Source organism: Acomys russatus, chromosome 20 (assembly GCF_903995435.1).
Source record: "Acomys russatus chromosome 20, mAcoRus1.1, whole genome shotgun sequence".
NCBI lineage: Eukaryota > Metazoa > Chordata > Mammalia > Rodentia > Muridae > Acomys > Acomys russatus.
The window spans coordinates 66,372,885-66,386,348 of NC_067156.1; the positions used below are offsets into that span (position 1 = coordinate 66,372,885).

General features: G+C 54.1%; 1 protein-coding gene across 1 annotated transcript in view; it reads right to left on the bottom strand.

The window, feature by feature from the left end:
* Nfatc1 (nuclear factor of activated T cells 1) overlaps positions 1-4,738 on the bottom strand; it is a 99,352-nt gene extending 94,614 nt beyond the window's left edge. The window contains exon 1 of the mRNA XM_051163737.1: positions 4,604-4,738. Within this exon, the coding sequence (XP_051019694.1) occupies positions 4,604-4,688 (85 nt within the window). The 5' untranslated portion in view covers positions 4,689-4,738. The remainder of the gene's footprint in view (positions 1-4,603) is intronic.
* Positions 4,739-13,464: the final 8,726 nt, after the last annotated feature.

Consider the following 13,464-nt stretch of genomic DNA (forward strand, 5'->3'; position numbering starts at 1 on the left):
TTCTCCCAATCACTGCTACATACTCCGGGTGGGTGGCACGGGGTGCAGGCAACACTGGGTAAATCCAGAGCTCTCGGGCTGGTCAACTCCCACCAGCTTCAGAAAAAACGCAACAAGCCAGCATTGGCCTGAATATTCTGATCCTGAGAAAGAATTTGCTGCAGCTGTACCGAGGCATCCCTTCCTTATGGCACACACTATGAAAACACCTGGTGTAAGTCCTCTTAAGACATGCCACGGGAGAAGGCCTGCTGCCCACCAGGTGACCTATGGCACCTGCTGTGAAATCACTCTGTAGACTGTCTGGTTCTGGGGCACCTGGCATCCTGCCTCTGACGTGAGTGAAAACAACGCTGTGTGTCTGCCACACCACATGTATGTGACACTCTCCCATAAGCATGGCCACCATAGCCGCCCCCCCCCCCCAGCGTAACAAGTTCACAAGCACAGAGAAGGACCCATCACAGCAAACTTTCACCTTCATTTTAAGGAACACCCCTTTAGCCTTTCCTGGGACTGCACTGACTTGAAGCTAGAAATAGAACCAGGAAGAGCCAGCCAGTCAGCCAGGTCCTGTCCTCTGATGCCTGCCCACCATGGCCTTTCTACATGCAATAGGGCCTGCAGGGTGCTGGTGAGGCCACGAGCCTCCACTTAGGGATAAAACAAAAGAACACAGAACAGTGGGGGTGGGGGGCACAGTCCTTGCTGTTTACTTAGCACGTTGGAGGCTGCTTTCGAATGAGGACAGCATGGAGACTGGGTCAGTCCTGTGCAGTGACAGACAGCAACAGGTTCTAAAGTCATGCACCGAGATGTGCCGAAGACGGGAGATTTACAGGCCCGAGAGCAGGGACTTGCTGAAGCAATGGCAAATGTCACCCAATGGTCCACAAATAGGCTCACCACAGCATGCTTAAGGGTCCTCTGTCCAGCCTGGGTCTGCGCCTTTCCTCGAAGATCTCCGACATTCCCCCAGGTGCATTTTAAAGCATCGCTTCGCTTGTTCTGTTTTCCTGAGGTGCCCCTGCCTAGCCAAGGGCTTTCTTTGAAAACCTGATACAGAGCTGGCATATCCTGCTCACACAGACAAGTTTGTCCTTGATTAAAACATCTATGGAACTTGAGCACACTGAAGCTGCTCCTGCAAAGACAAAGCCCTTTTCCCAAAACATCAAACCTTTTGCACACTCAGGGCTCTCCTGGGGTTAAGGCCCACTCCTTCCACGGATTCCTAAGGTGGGAACTGACCAACCAACAGGGCTCCTCTACAGCCTGCTGGAAAAAGAGAAGCTAAGCCCCTGGGCAGAAAACACTTGAGAATGAAAGCTCTTCCAAACCCCATCTCAGCAAAGCCCCCCTTTCCTCTGGTACACTGGTTAAGGTGGTGGGCAGAGCTGTCTGGGCCCAGGGCCTTGGCCAGTTTCCTCTTGAGTTGCCACGGAGACAGAACTAAGCGGTCAGGCCAAAATAACTTACAAAACAGGAGCCCTGGGGCGGGAAGCGGCACACCCCACCCACCGCCTCCCAGCTGACAAGCAAAGCAGCTATTTCCTGAGCCCCAGAAGGGAGCCTAGGGCCCTGGCTTCTCCCCAGAAGCTGACCCTGGCCCACTGGTTGGCAGAGTGGGAACAGAATGAGTTCTGACACTGTAAGGGAGTGTTGTTACAGGCCTGTTCTGCCCTAGGCTGCTTACTTTAAAATACTCTCCTCCTGCTCCCCTCACAAATGGCTGTTGTAAGTCTAACACTGGCACCTGCTAAGCGCTTTGCAAATTAAGCACCAGACTGTCCTGCAAAGAGCCCTGTAAGAACCAGTAGGATGGGTCAGTGATGGGAGCCCACAAAGTGGACCTGCCTAGGCCTGTTACAGGCTAGCCTGTCCTCCACGGGGGTGGGGGAGGCCATGTTCCCCTTCATGGAGCACTGCTCCCTGTGCTCTGGGGTAGCCTCTTTTTCACAGCGTGTGGATTTGAGTGGTCAATATGAACTGCAAAGGTCAAACATTACTTTGCAATTGGTCTCAGAATTGTTCGCTCATCCATGGATTTATGTTTCCACCCATTCCAGAGAACGTGAAGCTCTGTCCAGCAGGCTGCAGGATTTGGTAGCTTCATATGACTGTGCAGTATCAATAATGTAACGGGATAACTAATAAAATGTAAAACTGAAGCCGGGCGTGCTGGTGCACGCCTTTAATCCCAGCACTTGGCGGCAGTCAGCGGCAGGTGGATCTCTGTGAGTTCGAGGCCAAGCCTGGTCTACAAAAGGAGTCCAGGACAGCCAAGGTTATACACAGAAACCTTGATTCAAAACACAAAACAAACAAACAAAAAAGTAAAAATGATACTGGTAACAAGAGAGAAAAGCCTGAGTCAGTCTCTCTCTCTTAAAAAAAAATGAGAAACGTAACATATATTGTACATGTAGGATGTCTTCCAGCACCTCCTTTCAACGTTATAAAAGGGAGAAAGAGTTCTTTCCAATGCTGGCCTCTCTTGCCCAGGGCCCTCCTAGTGGCCTGTGACCTGAGAGCTACGCATGCTGGGCTTAGCTGCAGATCCTGGCCACCCACAATCCGCAGGCACATCCCTGCACCTCCATGCAGCTCTAGTGAGCACTCCATCTCAGGGTTGTATGGTGACCACAATGCGACACAAGCGTTCACCTTTCCACTCACTCTGCTTGAGAGCAAAACCATCAAAAGCACGGCCTCCTTACACGTGTGAGGGGAAGGTGTGTGTGACTAAACCCACCTGCTGCCTAAAGTTCAAGGAGCCACCTGCCTCCCAGGCCAGAAGGGAACCTGAGGCTCCCCAGAGCTCCAAGCATCTCCTTTACGGATAACCACCCAAGCTGAGCCCTGTCTTCCTCCCCTGAATCTCATCTTTGGCAATACAGCTCCGAAAGACACTAGCAAGAGAGCTGCTGTGTCCAGCTATGACTCAAAGACTCGTGGTGGTGTGTGTATGCTGGTGGTGGTGGTGGTGGTGGGCTTTGCTGGTGACGCTGAGATCCACTAATGGTCTCCCTGAACAAGCCCAACACCCCTTGCCTTCAAACAGCCTCAGTGGGTTTGTGGAGATGACTACCAAGTTTGCAACTTCCCAGATACTCTTCTCCCCAGGCAGTCCACAGGCCATCACCAGGTACGGCAGTATGGTTCTGGACATTTGTCCCATTCCTATTGTTGGACCTGTAGTCAGTTGTCCATTCAGAGTCAACAAGGAGGGTACAGGAAGGCAGTGAGGTCCTACCCAAACACCAGGCAGCTTGCAGAGCCCAGGAAGGCTCCACTCCGTGGCATTACCCCTAAAGCTAAAGCTAGAGCTAAAAAGGAGCTAAAGGCATCATAGGGCAACCAGAAGTACAGTGAGTCACACTCAACCAAATCCAACATGGACACCCTAAGAAGAGGTCAGATGTAGGCTCTTCTGCCTGCATCATGAGAGGTCTGGAGGGAACTCACAAATGCCCCCTACACTGCCACAACAGCCAGATCCAGACTCCCCAAAGCAACAAGGCCAAGAGATGCCAAGGGTCTCTATTTCCAGCCCCAGGTCTCTTCCCAATGGCTGCCTCTCTTCCCATCTTGCCTGTCTCTGATGCCACTGCCCCCCAGAGCCCTGTAACATGGGCTGTGGAAGAAGAAAAGAAACTATCAGGAAAGGGTTTTATGGCAGGGGTGGGGGGAACAGATGATAATTGCTCGGTGGTGACAGGCAAGTTGGAGCACTCACCTTCAAAAGCAAATAAGATGTTGAACTTTTTTTTTTAAGGGTAGTGAATGTCATGGAAAATACGACACGCTCATTTCGGAGATGCTACACAAGTGTCCCGTCTGTTCCATCCCCACACAGCTGGGATGCAGATCCCAAGGAAAGCACAGAATGCTGGCTGGGGCTGTGTGCAACTTGGAACAGAAAGTCAGGTGGAGAAGAGAGCCAGACTGCTGGGAGGGGAGATGCTGCAAGAAATGGGCGGTCACTATTGTTTAGGAGAATCAAGTTTGGGGGAACAGCACTTTGCTTGCTGGCCTAGCTGGACGCTTTACTTTTGGTAGAGAGAAAAGAGAATGAAAAACAGCGAAAGCTCTCAGGTTCTGGTTGCTGAGGTGTGGACTGAAAACCCAAGTGGTGGAGCCTTCCTGCTGAGGAAGCTGCGGTGGCGGCGGTCAGCGCAGGGCCGGACCTCCTGGCTCCAGGTCCCCTGGGCCAGGCGGTAGCAGCCGGGCTCTCAGAAAGGGCGGCTTCCGACCGCCCTCTGGCAGCGCCGCTGACCATCTGTCCCCGGACTACGAGGTCCAAGTCCTGGGCCGGACACAGCCTCCCCTCGAGTAAGGGCCTCCTGGAAGGAGGGGTGAGCCCTCTCCCGCGACCGGGTGCTCCGATGCCAGGAAGTGCCGGGCGGGTGAGCGTGACAGGCTCGCCCCACAGGTGGCCTCCCGCCTCCTCGCGGCAGCAACTTGGTCCGCGTCGCTCCTAGCCGCGCAGGGCGGCGGCCTGGGGTCCCGGCTGGTGCCAGGTTGGGGCGGGCACCGGCGACCTCAGCAAACTCAGGCCCACGGCGGGGTGCAGGCGCCCGCCGCCCCCCGCCGGACCCACCTGCGGCCGCGGCGCCCCCGCCGCTCTGATCGAACTCGAAGAGGAAATCGAAGTCGAACTCCGGGTCCTGCTCCAGCCCCGTCATGTCGGGGTCGCGCAGCACTGGTGCGCTAGGCTCTCGCGCGCGTCCCCGGCGTGACGCGGCCCCCGCCTCCTGTCCCCTCCCCCTGTCCCCTCCCCGGCCTCCCGCCCCGGTCCCGCCCCTGTCCCCCCGGGTGTTTCCGGGTTTACATAAACAAGCCGCTCGCGGCCGCCGGCTTCCGAGTTTTAAATAAACTCCGCGCGCGAGCCCGAGCGCAGCCTGGGCTCCACTGACGCCCGCAGGACCACGCGGTCCGAGGTACATCCCTGCCCCTCAGCAGGATGCCAAGTACCCCGCAGGACCCTGCACAGCTCCACCGGACCCGCGCCTCCCGTGGGACCTCGGTTTTCCTTAGGATATTCCCGCCGCTCAGGAACCCAACCGGGTGCAAGCAGCCCTAGCGTCCGCGCCCCAACCTTGGCGCAGCCGGCCGCTGCAAGGCGAGCGCAACAGCCTAGGCTCGACTGCGCAATCGTTCCGGACCGGAGCGCAGAGCCGGCGGGGCTGGAGCTGCGTCCTGGTCCCGCAGCCTGGCCACGCAGATGGTCCCTTGGTTCCTGTTCAGCGTGGTACGCAGTCCACAGCCGAAGGAGATGCCCTGGGTCTTGCTGTTTCCCTGCACCAGGAAAAAGACCAAGGCTACCGGATTAGTTCAAGAGTTCGAAGAGAAAGGAAAAGAAGAAGGAAATATATATATAGTTTTAGAACGCGGCCTATTCTAGTCTATCTACAGATTTCCCAGGCTGCTGGCTGAGCAGAATGGCTGCAGGAAACCCACCTTCAGGGAGGCAGGCGCCCCAGAGGCCACCTCAGAGATTTGCAACTTCAAGCAGTAAACGCTGGGGATGCGGGGGGGGGGGGGCATTTTCTAGCCCCTCTTTCACCAAAGAAATGACCTAAAAGCGACAGGAAAGTGAGGGTGGGGTTTCCTGAGGGTTGCACTCTCCTCTATGCAGGTCAAGCCCCAGAGCACAGTTGCTTACAAACCATTCAGGTTTCCCAGTGGTGGCCACCTCAATCCCTGGGCACATAACTCAAAACAAACACTGTCTTTATGCACTAACCTCTCTTTCAGCTCCTAAAACACGACACACTTTGAAATTAGTCGGGGTAATTTCAAAGCTTCCAAAGGCTGAGTGGGTGCTGGGTGTTACCCACTCAGACAGACAGAAACACACACACACACACACACACACACACACACACACACACACACACCAATCAGAAGGAAAAGGCTGGGCCTGTGGAGCCCCATCCATCTTTTCCTGTTTCTCCCAGCTTTTTGTTCTAACTTTCCTGGTGTCTTGGCACCACATAAACCAACATCTGGAATATTAGGAAAATGGTGGAAGGAGAGGCCAGTATCAGAACCTGGGGAAGAAGGCAGGAAGGAAATGAAAAGGGAGGTCAGTGCCACTATTTGCCACCAGATGCAAGTGCCCTCCGAGTCCTGCTCCTACCCTGCAGCTCTGGGCCCTGGGGGATGGTTTTTTTCCAGAGGCTATAACTTGGGCCTCATGTGGGCTGCCACTTCTCCCAGGACCCTGTTTCAATAGCTGTTTTTCTCCCCTGATAAACTGTAGTTCAGTCTGGCCTGATTTAGTTTCTAATAATAGTCCTTACTTTGAGATGCATGTTGGAGGTTGTTTTGTTTTAGTTTGTCTTTTTTTTTTTTTTTTTTTTTTTTTTTTGCTGACCTTTGGGGAAATGGAAGTTCTGTTTTCTGTGGAGAAACCTCACTCTCTCTTCATCCACCTTTTCCACAGTGACACGACACATGCATAACAGCCCTTGCCTGCTGTTTTGAATAAAGCTCTTTGCTAAAGTTCCAGAGCACCTGGCTTCCCTTGCCCACACACACACCTCCGATGAGGGACCCAGGAAGGAAGCCTTTTTCTCAGAGGTTGGTCAGGCTGCCTTCTTGTCTACTCCCTAACACAGGAGTCAGCCAACACAACTACTTATGAAATGCTCCCCTGTGCCTCTACCAGCCCCCTTGCCTGTCCTCTATATAGTATGAAGCCTGGTCTGCCAGTTCATCAGACACTCCAGTTTTGAGAGAACTGTTTAGCTTGGACCACTTCCTCCCGAGTCTGCAAGAGGGTGACGGGCCAGTTGCAGTGCTGGGTGTGATGAAGCAGGGTACAAGGCCTCAGCATTTTCTAATCTGGATTAGGAAACAACGCCATGAAGCTAAATGGCTGGAGAACAGGGCGAGCTTTGTTCAGGGAGAGCCCCGTGGGGCATTGTGTGAGGCAACTCTGATGCTGCAGCTACCTACAGGCTTGTGTTTCTTGGAGTTCTTCAGAACAGGGCAGTCCAAGGCCTTTAGAAATGGCCAGGCATGGTGAACTTCCATCCAAATGCCCACGAAGCAGGAAGGCCTCAGAGAGCAGCTGGTGCCCAGGTCAAGGCCTGCTCAGGAAGGACAGGGCAACCCCCTATGGCCCTCAGCAAAAGCAGACACTAACCTACTACACGCAGTTCCCTTCCCCTGCGTGGGTCTGCCTGTGTCAGAAGTGCTCACAGTTCCGGGTTGGCTCAGTTACATATCACACTCTCTACAAAACATGACCAGTATGGTTCGGTCAAAAGGCGTTATGCCTCCAGTCCACTTCAGCAGAGACATTTTCTTTCTTTTTTTCTTTTTCCAAGACAGAGCTTCTCTGTGTACCCTTGGCGGTCCTGGACTCACTTGGTAGGCCAGGCTGGTCTTGAACTCACAGAGATCCACCTGCCTCTGCCTCCCCAATTACAGGCGTGCACCACCGCATGACTGTAATCATTATGACCGCTACCCCCTCCCCAGTGGCTTTTCTTTTTGTACCAAAACCAAACAACAACACCAACAAAAACATTTTGTTTTGTTGACATAGGGTCTTACACTGTAGCCTAAGGCAGGCCTGGTACTTGCTTTGTTGCCCAGGCTGGCTTCAAACTCATGGCAATCCTCCTCTGTTAGTTTCTTGAGTGCTGAGATTTCACCTAGGGATCCAAGGGTGAGCCATCAAGCTCACCTTAGAAGATTTCTCATTGGGCAATGGCACAGTAACTCTACAAGTAAAGAATATGTGCTTTAAGTGCCTTAAAGAGAAAGCAGTGACTGACGAATGTGTGTGGAAATAAGTGCCGAGCAATTCACAACCCAAACCACAACAAAAACCTGCTTAACTTTCCTTGTAGCTCCTCCCGAGAACCCTGAAGCATCCGTGGCAGCATTTACGCCTCTTTAAAATGAGGCCAATGGCACAAAGCAAACAGTATCTGTCCCCTTTGAGTCAAAGTTCACATAATACTGTGTGCCCAGCACGCCCAGACTCTGAAAATTTGGAACCATTTGTGCTGAGCTTATGGCTCCTGAGTGTGAGGATAAGCAAAGTGCCCAGGGCTGACTCTTTGGGAACTGCTGTCCCTGCCTGTCACTCTCATCAGAATCTCACAGGAAGCTAATGTTTCCTTCCAAGTGCTTGTCTAAAGGATGGCTGCCCTTGTAAATCGGAGTGCCCCGGCCCTAGCAGGGGTCCGGCTCACTTTCAGTAATTTTAAGTAACATCTTCTTCCGAGCCAAGCCGGAACTAGGAGACTAGGCTTCCAGGCTTCATTCTACACAGGTCAGTTCATCCTCTGCTGAAAAAGTCGGCCATCCTTTAAGGGGTGTTCCAAAGACACCTGCAGGAGCCTAAATGTTTTAAAAAAGTTATTTCACTAGCTTTCTTAAGGACCATGAAGGGTCCTGACAGAAGGTCCGGGGTGCGTCATCCTCTGGCCTTACCAGGTAAGGGCAGATTTCAGAACACTTTACCTGGAACTTGGCAGTCCTTTTTCGATCTTGCCCAAGGCTTTTTCTAGGGCAGAACTCTTTTTGAATCCAGTTTTTGGCCACAAGCTTAGGAAGCATCTAGAAGCCTGGACCACTTGGGGCTAATTGACCAAGCCCCTACTTAGAGGAACCTATGACCCGACCACTTGGGAGGGCTCGGGACCCTCAAACTTCATGTCATGGATTTGCTCTTGACCCTAAAGGGTGCTCTTGCCTTCTTGAGGTAGAAGCAGGGTCATTTATTTCTGCTCTCCAAAGAAGCCTCACTTCATCCTAAAGTGGATTTTGGTTTTCGGTTCTGACGCCTCTCCCACGCCCCATCCTCAAATCCCACCCCAGTGAATCAAGTGTCCTCAGCTGGGATCTCCGCGACCCTAGCCAAAGCCAAGTTTGAGTACTGCGCTAGAGAAGAGGAGACACCTATTGGCAAGAAAGCGCGCTAGAAATCTGGGCTGCGCCGGGGAAACACCAGGGGGACACCCTTCACAGTGTGTGCCACGCTGTCCGGCCGGACGCCCGCGCCCCTCCCTGGACGCGCAGACCGGCCTTGGCAGCATGGCCCCGGAGGAGGGCTCGAGATGGGCGCGGGGCGGGGGCACGGAGGGTCGGGGCACTCAGGCACGAAGAGAGGGGAGCAGGGCTTACCTTCCTCGGCCGCCTTCATGGTACCGCCGGCGGGCGGCGCGGGCCGCAAAGTTTCTCCGCTCCCGCAGACTGCGGCCGGAGGGCCGAGTGGAAACTTGGAAGGGACTGGAAAGCTGGTACTTGGCATCCACGCGGCGGTGGCGGCAGCGGCGAGCAGCAGGAGGAGGAGCAGTAGCTGGCGCCGCGAGCAGCCACGGGCCGGCTCCCGAGTCGGACCACTTCCTCGCAGACACGCGCGGGGACAAACTCAGTGCCGCGCGCCGCGGGGAGGTGGCATGTAGGGGGGTGTGCGCGCGTGGCAGGCCTGCCTGCGGCCGGGGACTCGCCGCAGAGTCGGAGGTGTGTGTGTGGTGCCCGGAGCTGGTACCCCGCCGCTCGGATCTGTGCGGCGACTCTGCTGCCCAGTTAGGAGTCTCTTAGTCTCACTCTGACGCAGGGCTAGGCTCTGCCTTCTGCCTTTTTAAAGCTGGAAAACACCTCCCCCGGCTCCCGCCCGCCCGGCCGCTCCCGCGCCCCCTCCCTGTAGTGACATCACGCCCCTGCCCGCCCGAGCCGGCGCGGGGCCCGGGGGACAAATCACGGAGCACCGCCCTCCACGCGCAGCGGCATAGTTCGCTGGGCGAGCGGGTCGCCCTGGTTTGGGCAGGGTTTGGGTACCCCGGGGTGGACCACAGGCGCACGGGGAGGGGAGGGACGCAGCAGGGAGTAATGAGAACTCAAGTGGCGGAAAGGGGCGTCCAGAGGTGCGCAGAGACACCTGGAGCTGGGCAAAGGTGTACCAGAGGGTAGCTTGGGGCTCTCGAAGGGAAGTGAGGGGAGACTAGGAGGAAAAGGGCTCAAGCTGAGAGTCGAGAGACAGGCGGAGACGTAATGGGAAGGAGAGGGCTTGCGAGGGGTCGATGGGCGAACGCGCCAAGCTGAGACGGCGGTAGCTTCACGCGGGTGTCCTGAAAACGCCACTCTCTCCTTTAATGAGGGGCTAGTGGGGTACGATCGGCGGGGGAGGGGTGCCGAGACGCCTTGCATGCTGAAGTCATTATGTAAAATCGCAGGCTTCCCCTGCTGTGGAAATTTGGAAAAGCGCTTCCACTGGCAGGCAGGAGCAAGGAAATTCCCATCCCGCTAAATTACTAACAGATTGCATGGGCGTCCCGGGACAGCTAGATATTGTCATTTTTACTCTGTAAATATCTGAGCGAACTAGATTGCTTGCTGTATGAGAAGGGGAGGGGCAGCGCGTCTAGGAGAACGTGCCCACCTGCGCAGCTCCTCCTCTGTGTCTTAGCCACGGGTGCCCGGCCGACTCGAGTGAGGACCACAGGGTGCTTTGTAGGCACGACCCTGAAGTTTCGGGGTTGGGAGGAGGCTGGTGCTAGGGAACTTCTGAGGATTCTGTCCCGCCTTGCTTCACACTTTTTCTCTTTCAAATCTCCCTGCGTCTAGTAGAGCGCAGCTCTGCTGCCAAAATCCAACTGTACTTTCTTGTTGGCTTTGGATTGGAGGGTTGGGCAGTTAGAACGTCTGGTGTATAGAAATCATAAATCTATTGGCCTACACCTCATGTGCTTTAAAATAAACCCAAAAGCAAAAAAAAAAAAAAAAGCGTGTCTGCTGTGGAGTGGCGAGACTGTGGGGCGCGCTGGGCGTGTACTGAGCTAGTGGGTGCTCCAAAGGACTTCACACCCCAAGACCTAGGGAAATTTGATCCAACCAACGAGTGGAGCTGGCCAGCTGGGCCCCGATGTTAAATATGAAAGCTTGGCTAAAGCCCATCTACTTCACCAAGAAGCATCTGCCGGATTTTTCTTATGGCCTCAGCTCCAGAGAACAAAAAGCCACCTTTTTTTCTTTTTTCTTTTCTTTTTTTTTTTTTTTCTATCACAGAGGAGAAACTCAGCGGCGGGTGCCGCAAAGCTACCAACTGTGCTCACCACCGTCTCCGGTACACTACCTGCGGGCTGGCACGTACTTTCTACCTCTGGCATTGAAAGGAGGGAGCCACTAGCGTAGGTGGTCGAGAGGATAGTAAGACTGGGGGTGACTCCAAGAGGATGTAGAGAGTGACCTATGAAGCACCCGAAGGCTCAAGGAGAATGCTGATTGTGGGGGAAGATGTCAAAGCGGAACCCCAAAACATGCAAAGGATGCGCGGAAGCCTCTGTTCGCTCTTTGGAAGAGGCTGCCGCTAGGGGGTGCCAAGACCCCACTGCCCAAAACCTTCCCCCACCACGGGGGGGAAAAAAATCCAATCTTCAGTGAGTCCTGGTGTCGCCAGACCAGGGTGCCAAGATTTTGCCTGGAGAGTTTCCGTCCCCGCCCTACCCCTTCCCAGACCAGGCGGGGCGGGGCGGAGGCATCATTGGCGAGGCGTGGCAGGAAAACTAAGGCCCACCCGAGACCTTGGGGACTACAGAGGGCAGAGGAGTTCCAACTCGTCGCGGCTGAGACTCCTGTCCGCCTGTCCGTACTCTTTGACTTCCCGGACCTGCCGAGCTTTGCAAAAGTTGGAGGAAGCGGGGAAGACTCAGGATCTTCCTTCATCTCTTCTTCTCTTATACCCTCTTCCTCTTGAATTCCTTTCCTTTCTTCTAGTACCCTTCCTCTCCTCTCCCTTCTCTTCCTTCATTTCCTCTCCCCCCTTCCTCCTCCTGCGCCTCCTCTTCCTCCTGTCTGCTCCTCCCCCTCCCTCTCCAATAAATAACTTTTCACCCCATCCAGAAAAGCCCTTTCCTGTCTGTCTCAATGCCCTCCTTATCCCCCGCGGGTGACGGAATCCCGGGCCTGTTTCCCTCTGTTTAATGCCGTTGCCGGGACCACGGTGGCCGCGCGCCAGGCTCAGGGAGTTCCGGAGGCAGCGGCACAGGAGGTCGGCCAGCTCCACGCCATCCGCCAGGCCCTGCGGCCACCTTGGGCTCAAGCCTGGTCCCGCGGCGGCGCTCCCTGCGCGTCCCTACCACCTCTTTTCCTCTTTCTTCGGCCTCCTGTAAAGGAGGTTTGTTTATAGCTGCTACCAGGAGAGACGTTACACGGGTTTTATTTTAAGGGTTGGCGATGACTAACAGAGTTAAAAGGAGCTTAGGACAGAAAACAAGACTATTTTTAGATTACTGTTGCCTCTGTGGATTATTGGGGCAAATACACCCCAGAAGCTTACAACCTAAAAGGTGTCTTTGGGTGTTAAATCCTTCCTCCTGGGGCGCATTTGGGTATCCACTCAGAGCTCAAAGTTCCAAGAGCCAGGCTTGATTCTAAGCCGGTATGAAAACACTCATGACCAGGATACCCCAACAAGATGGGCTCTTCTAATGCTGGGCTGGGGACTGAGCAGCTAGGGGGCAGGACTGTGCACCCTGCATCATGGGCAGGTGTGGTGGTGCACTAGGCTAGGGAAACTCCTTCTACCACGGAGCCACATAATCCACATGCATCTTGCTTTGTAAACCATTTAAAACATGTTCTCACTGCATCTGCACTTTGAACCACAACAGTGGTTGCTTTAAAACTCCCATTACTGCACCTGGGGCTTCACCCCAAAGCAGAGGGAGGAGCCCCCCCGGGGGGGGGCCTGTGGGGTGTTGGGAAGGCTGAGGAACCGGGCCTTCTTCTAGAGCCTGCAGAGGAGGGAGAAATTAACAAGCCAGAATTCAGAGTGTTTTTTCTTTTGTTTTTGTTTTTGTTTTAAAGACAGTCTCAGGTAGCCCAGGCTGAACTCCTGGCACCCAACCCTCCCGGAGGTTACAGGACTGCACCACACCTGGCTGGTTAGTTGGTTGGTTAGCGAGCTGATTGGCACTGAAGATCTCTCTTGATGTGCTGCACACTGATTGGTACTCAGTCAGGTTACTTTAAAAAATATATAAATACACACACACACACACACACACACACACACACACACACACACACACACATATATATATACATACACACATACACACACACACATACGTATATATATGTGTATGTATGTATATATACATACCGGTCAAGTGAAGCCTCACAGTTACCTTGAATTGATTATAGCACCTTCAACATTCTCTCAGATCTTTGGTCTATTTTGGGGGACCATAGATTTGAGGTTCCGAGAGCTAACATCTGTTTAGTCACCCCCCAATTTCCTCTTCCTTGGACAAGCGCAGAAGCCTTCTGTGATCTGCTTTAACCAGAGCAACATCCATCACCACAGAGTCTAATGGTTTGGGTCAAAAGGGCCGTGAAGGCCAATAGCTAAGGACTTGTTTTCCAGCCAATGGAGCAGGGACCCTTAGGATGTAGAACCGTGTGTGTGTGTGTGTGTGTGTGTGTGTGTGTGTG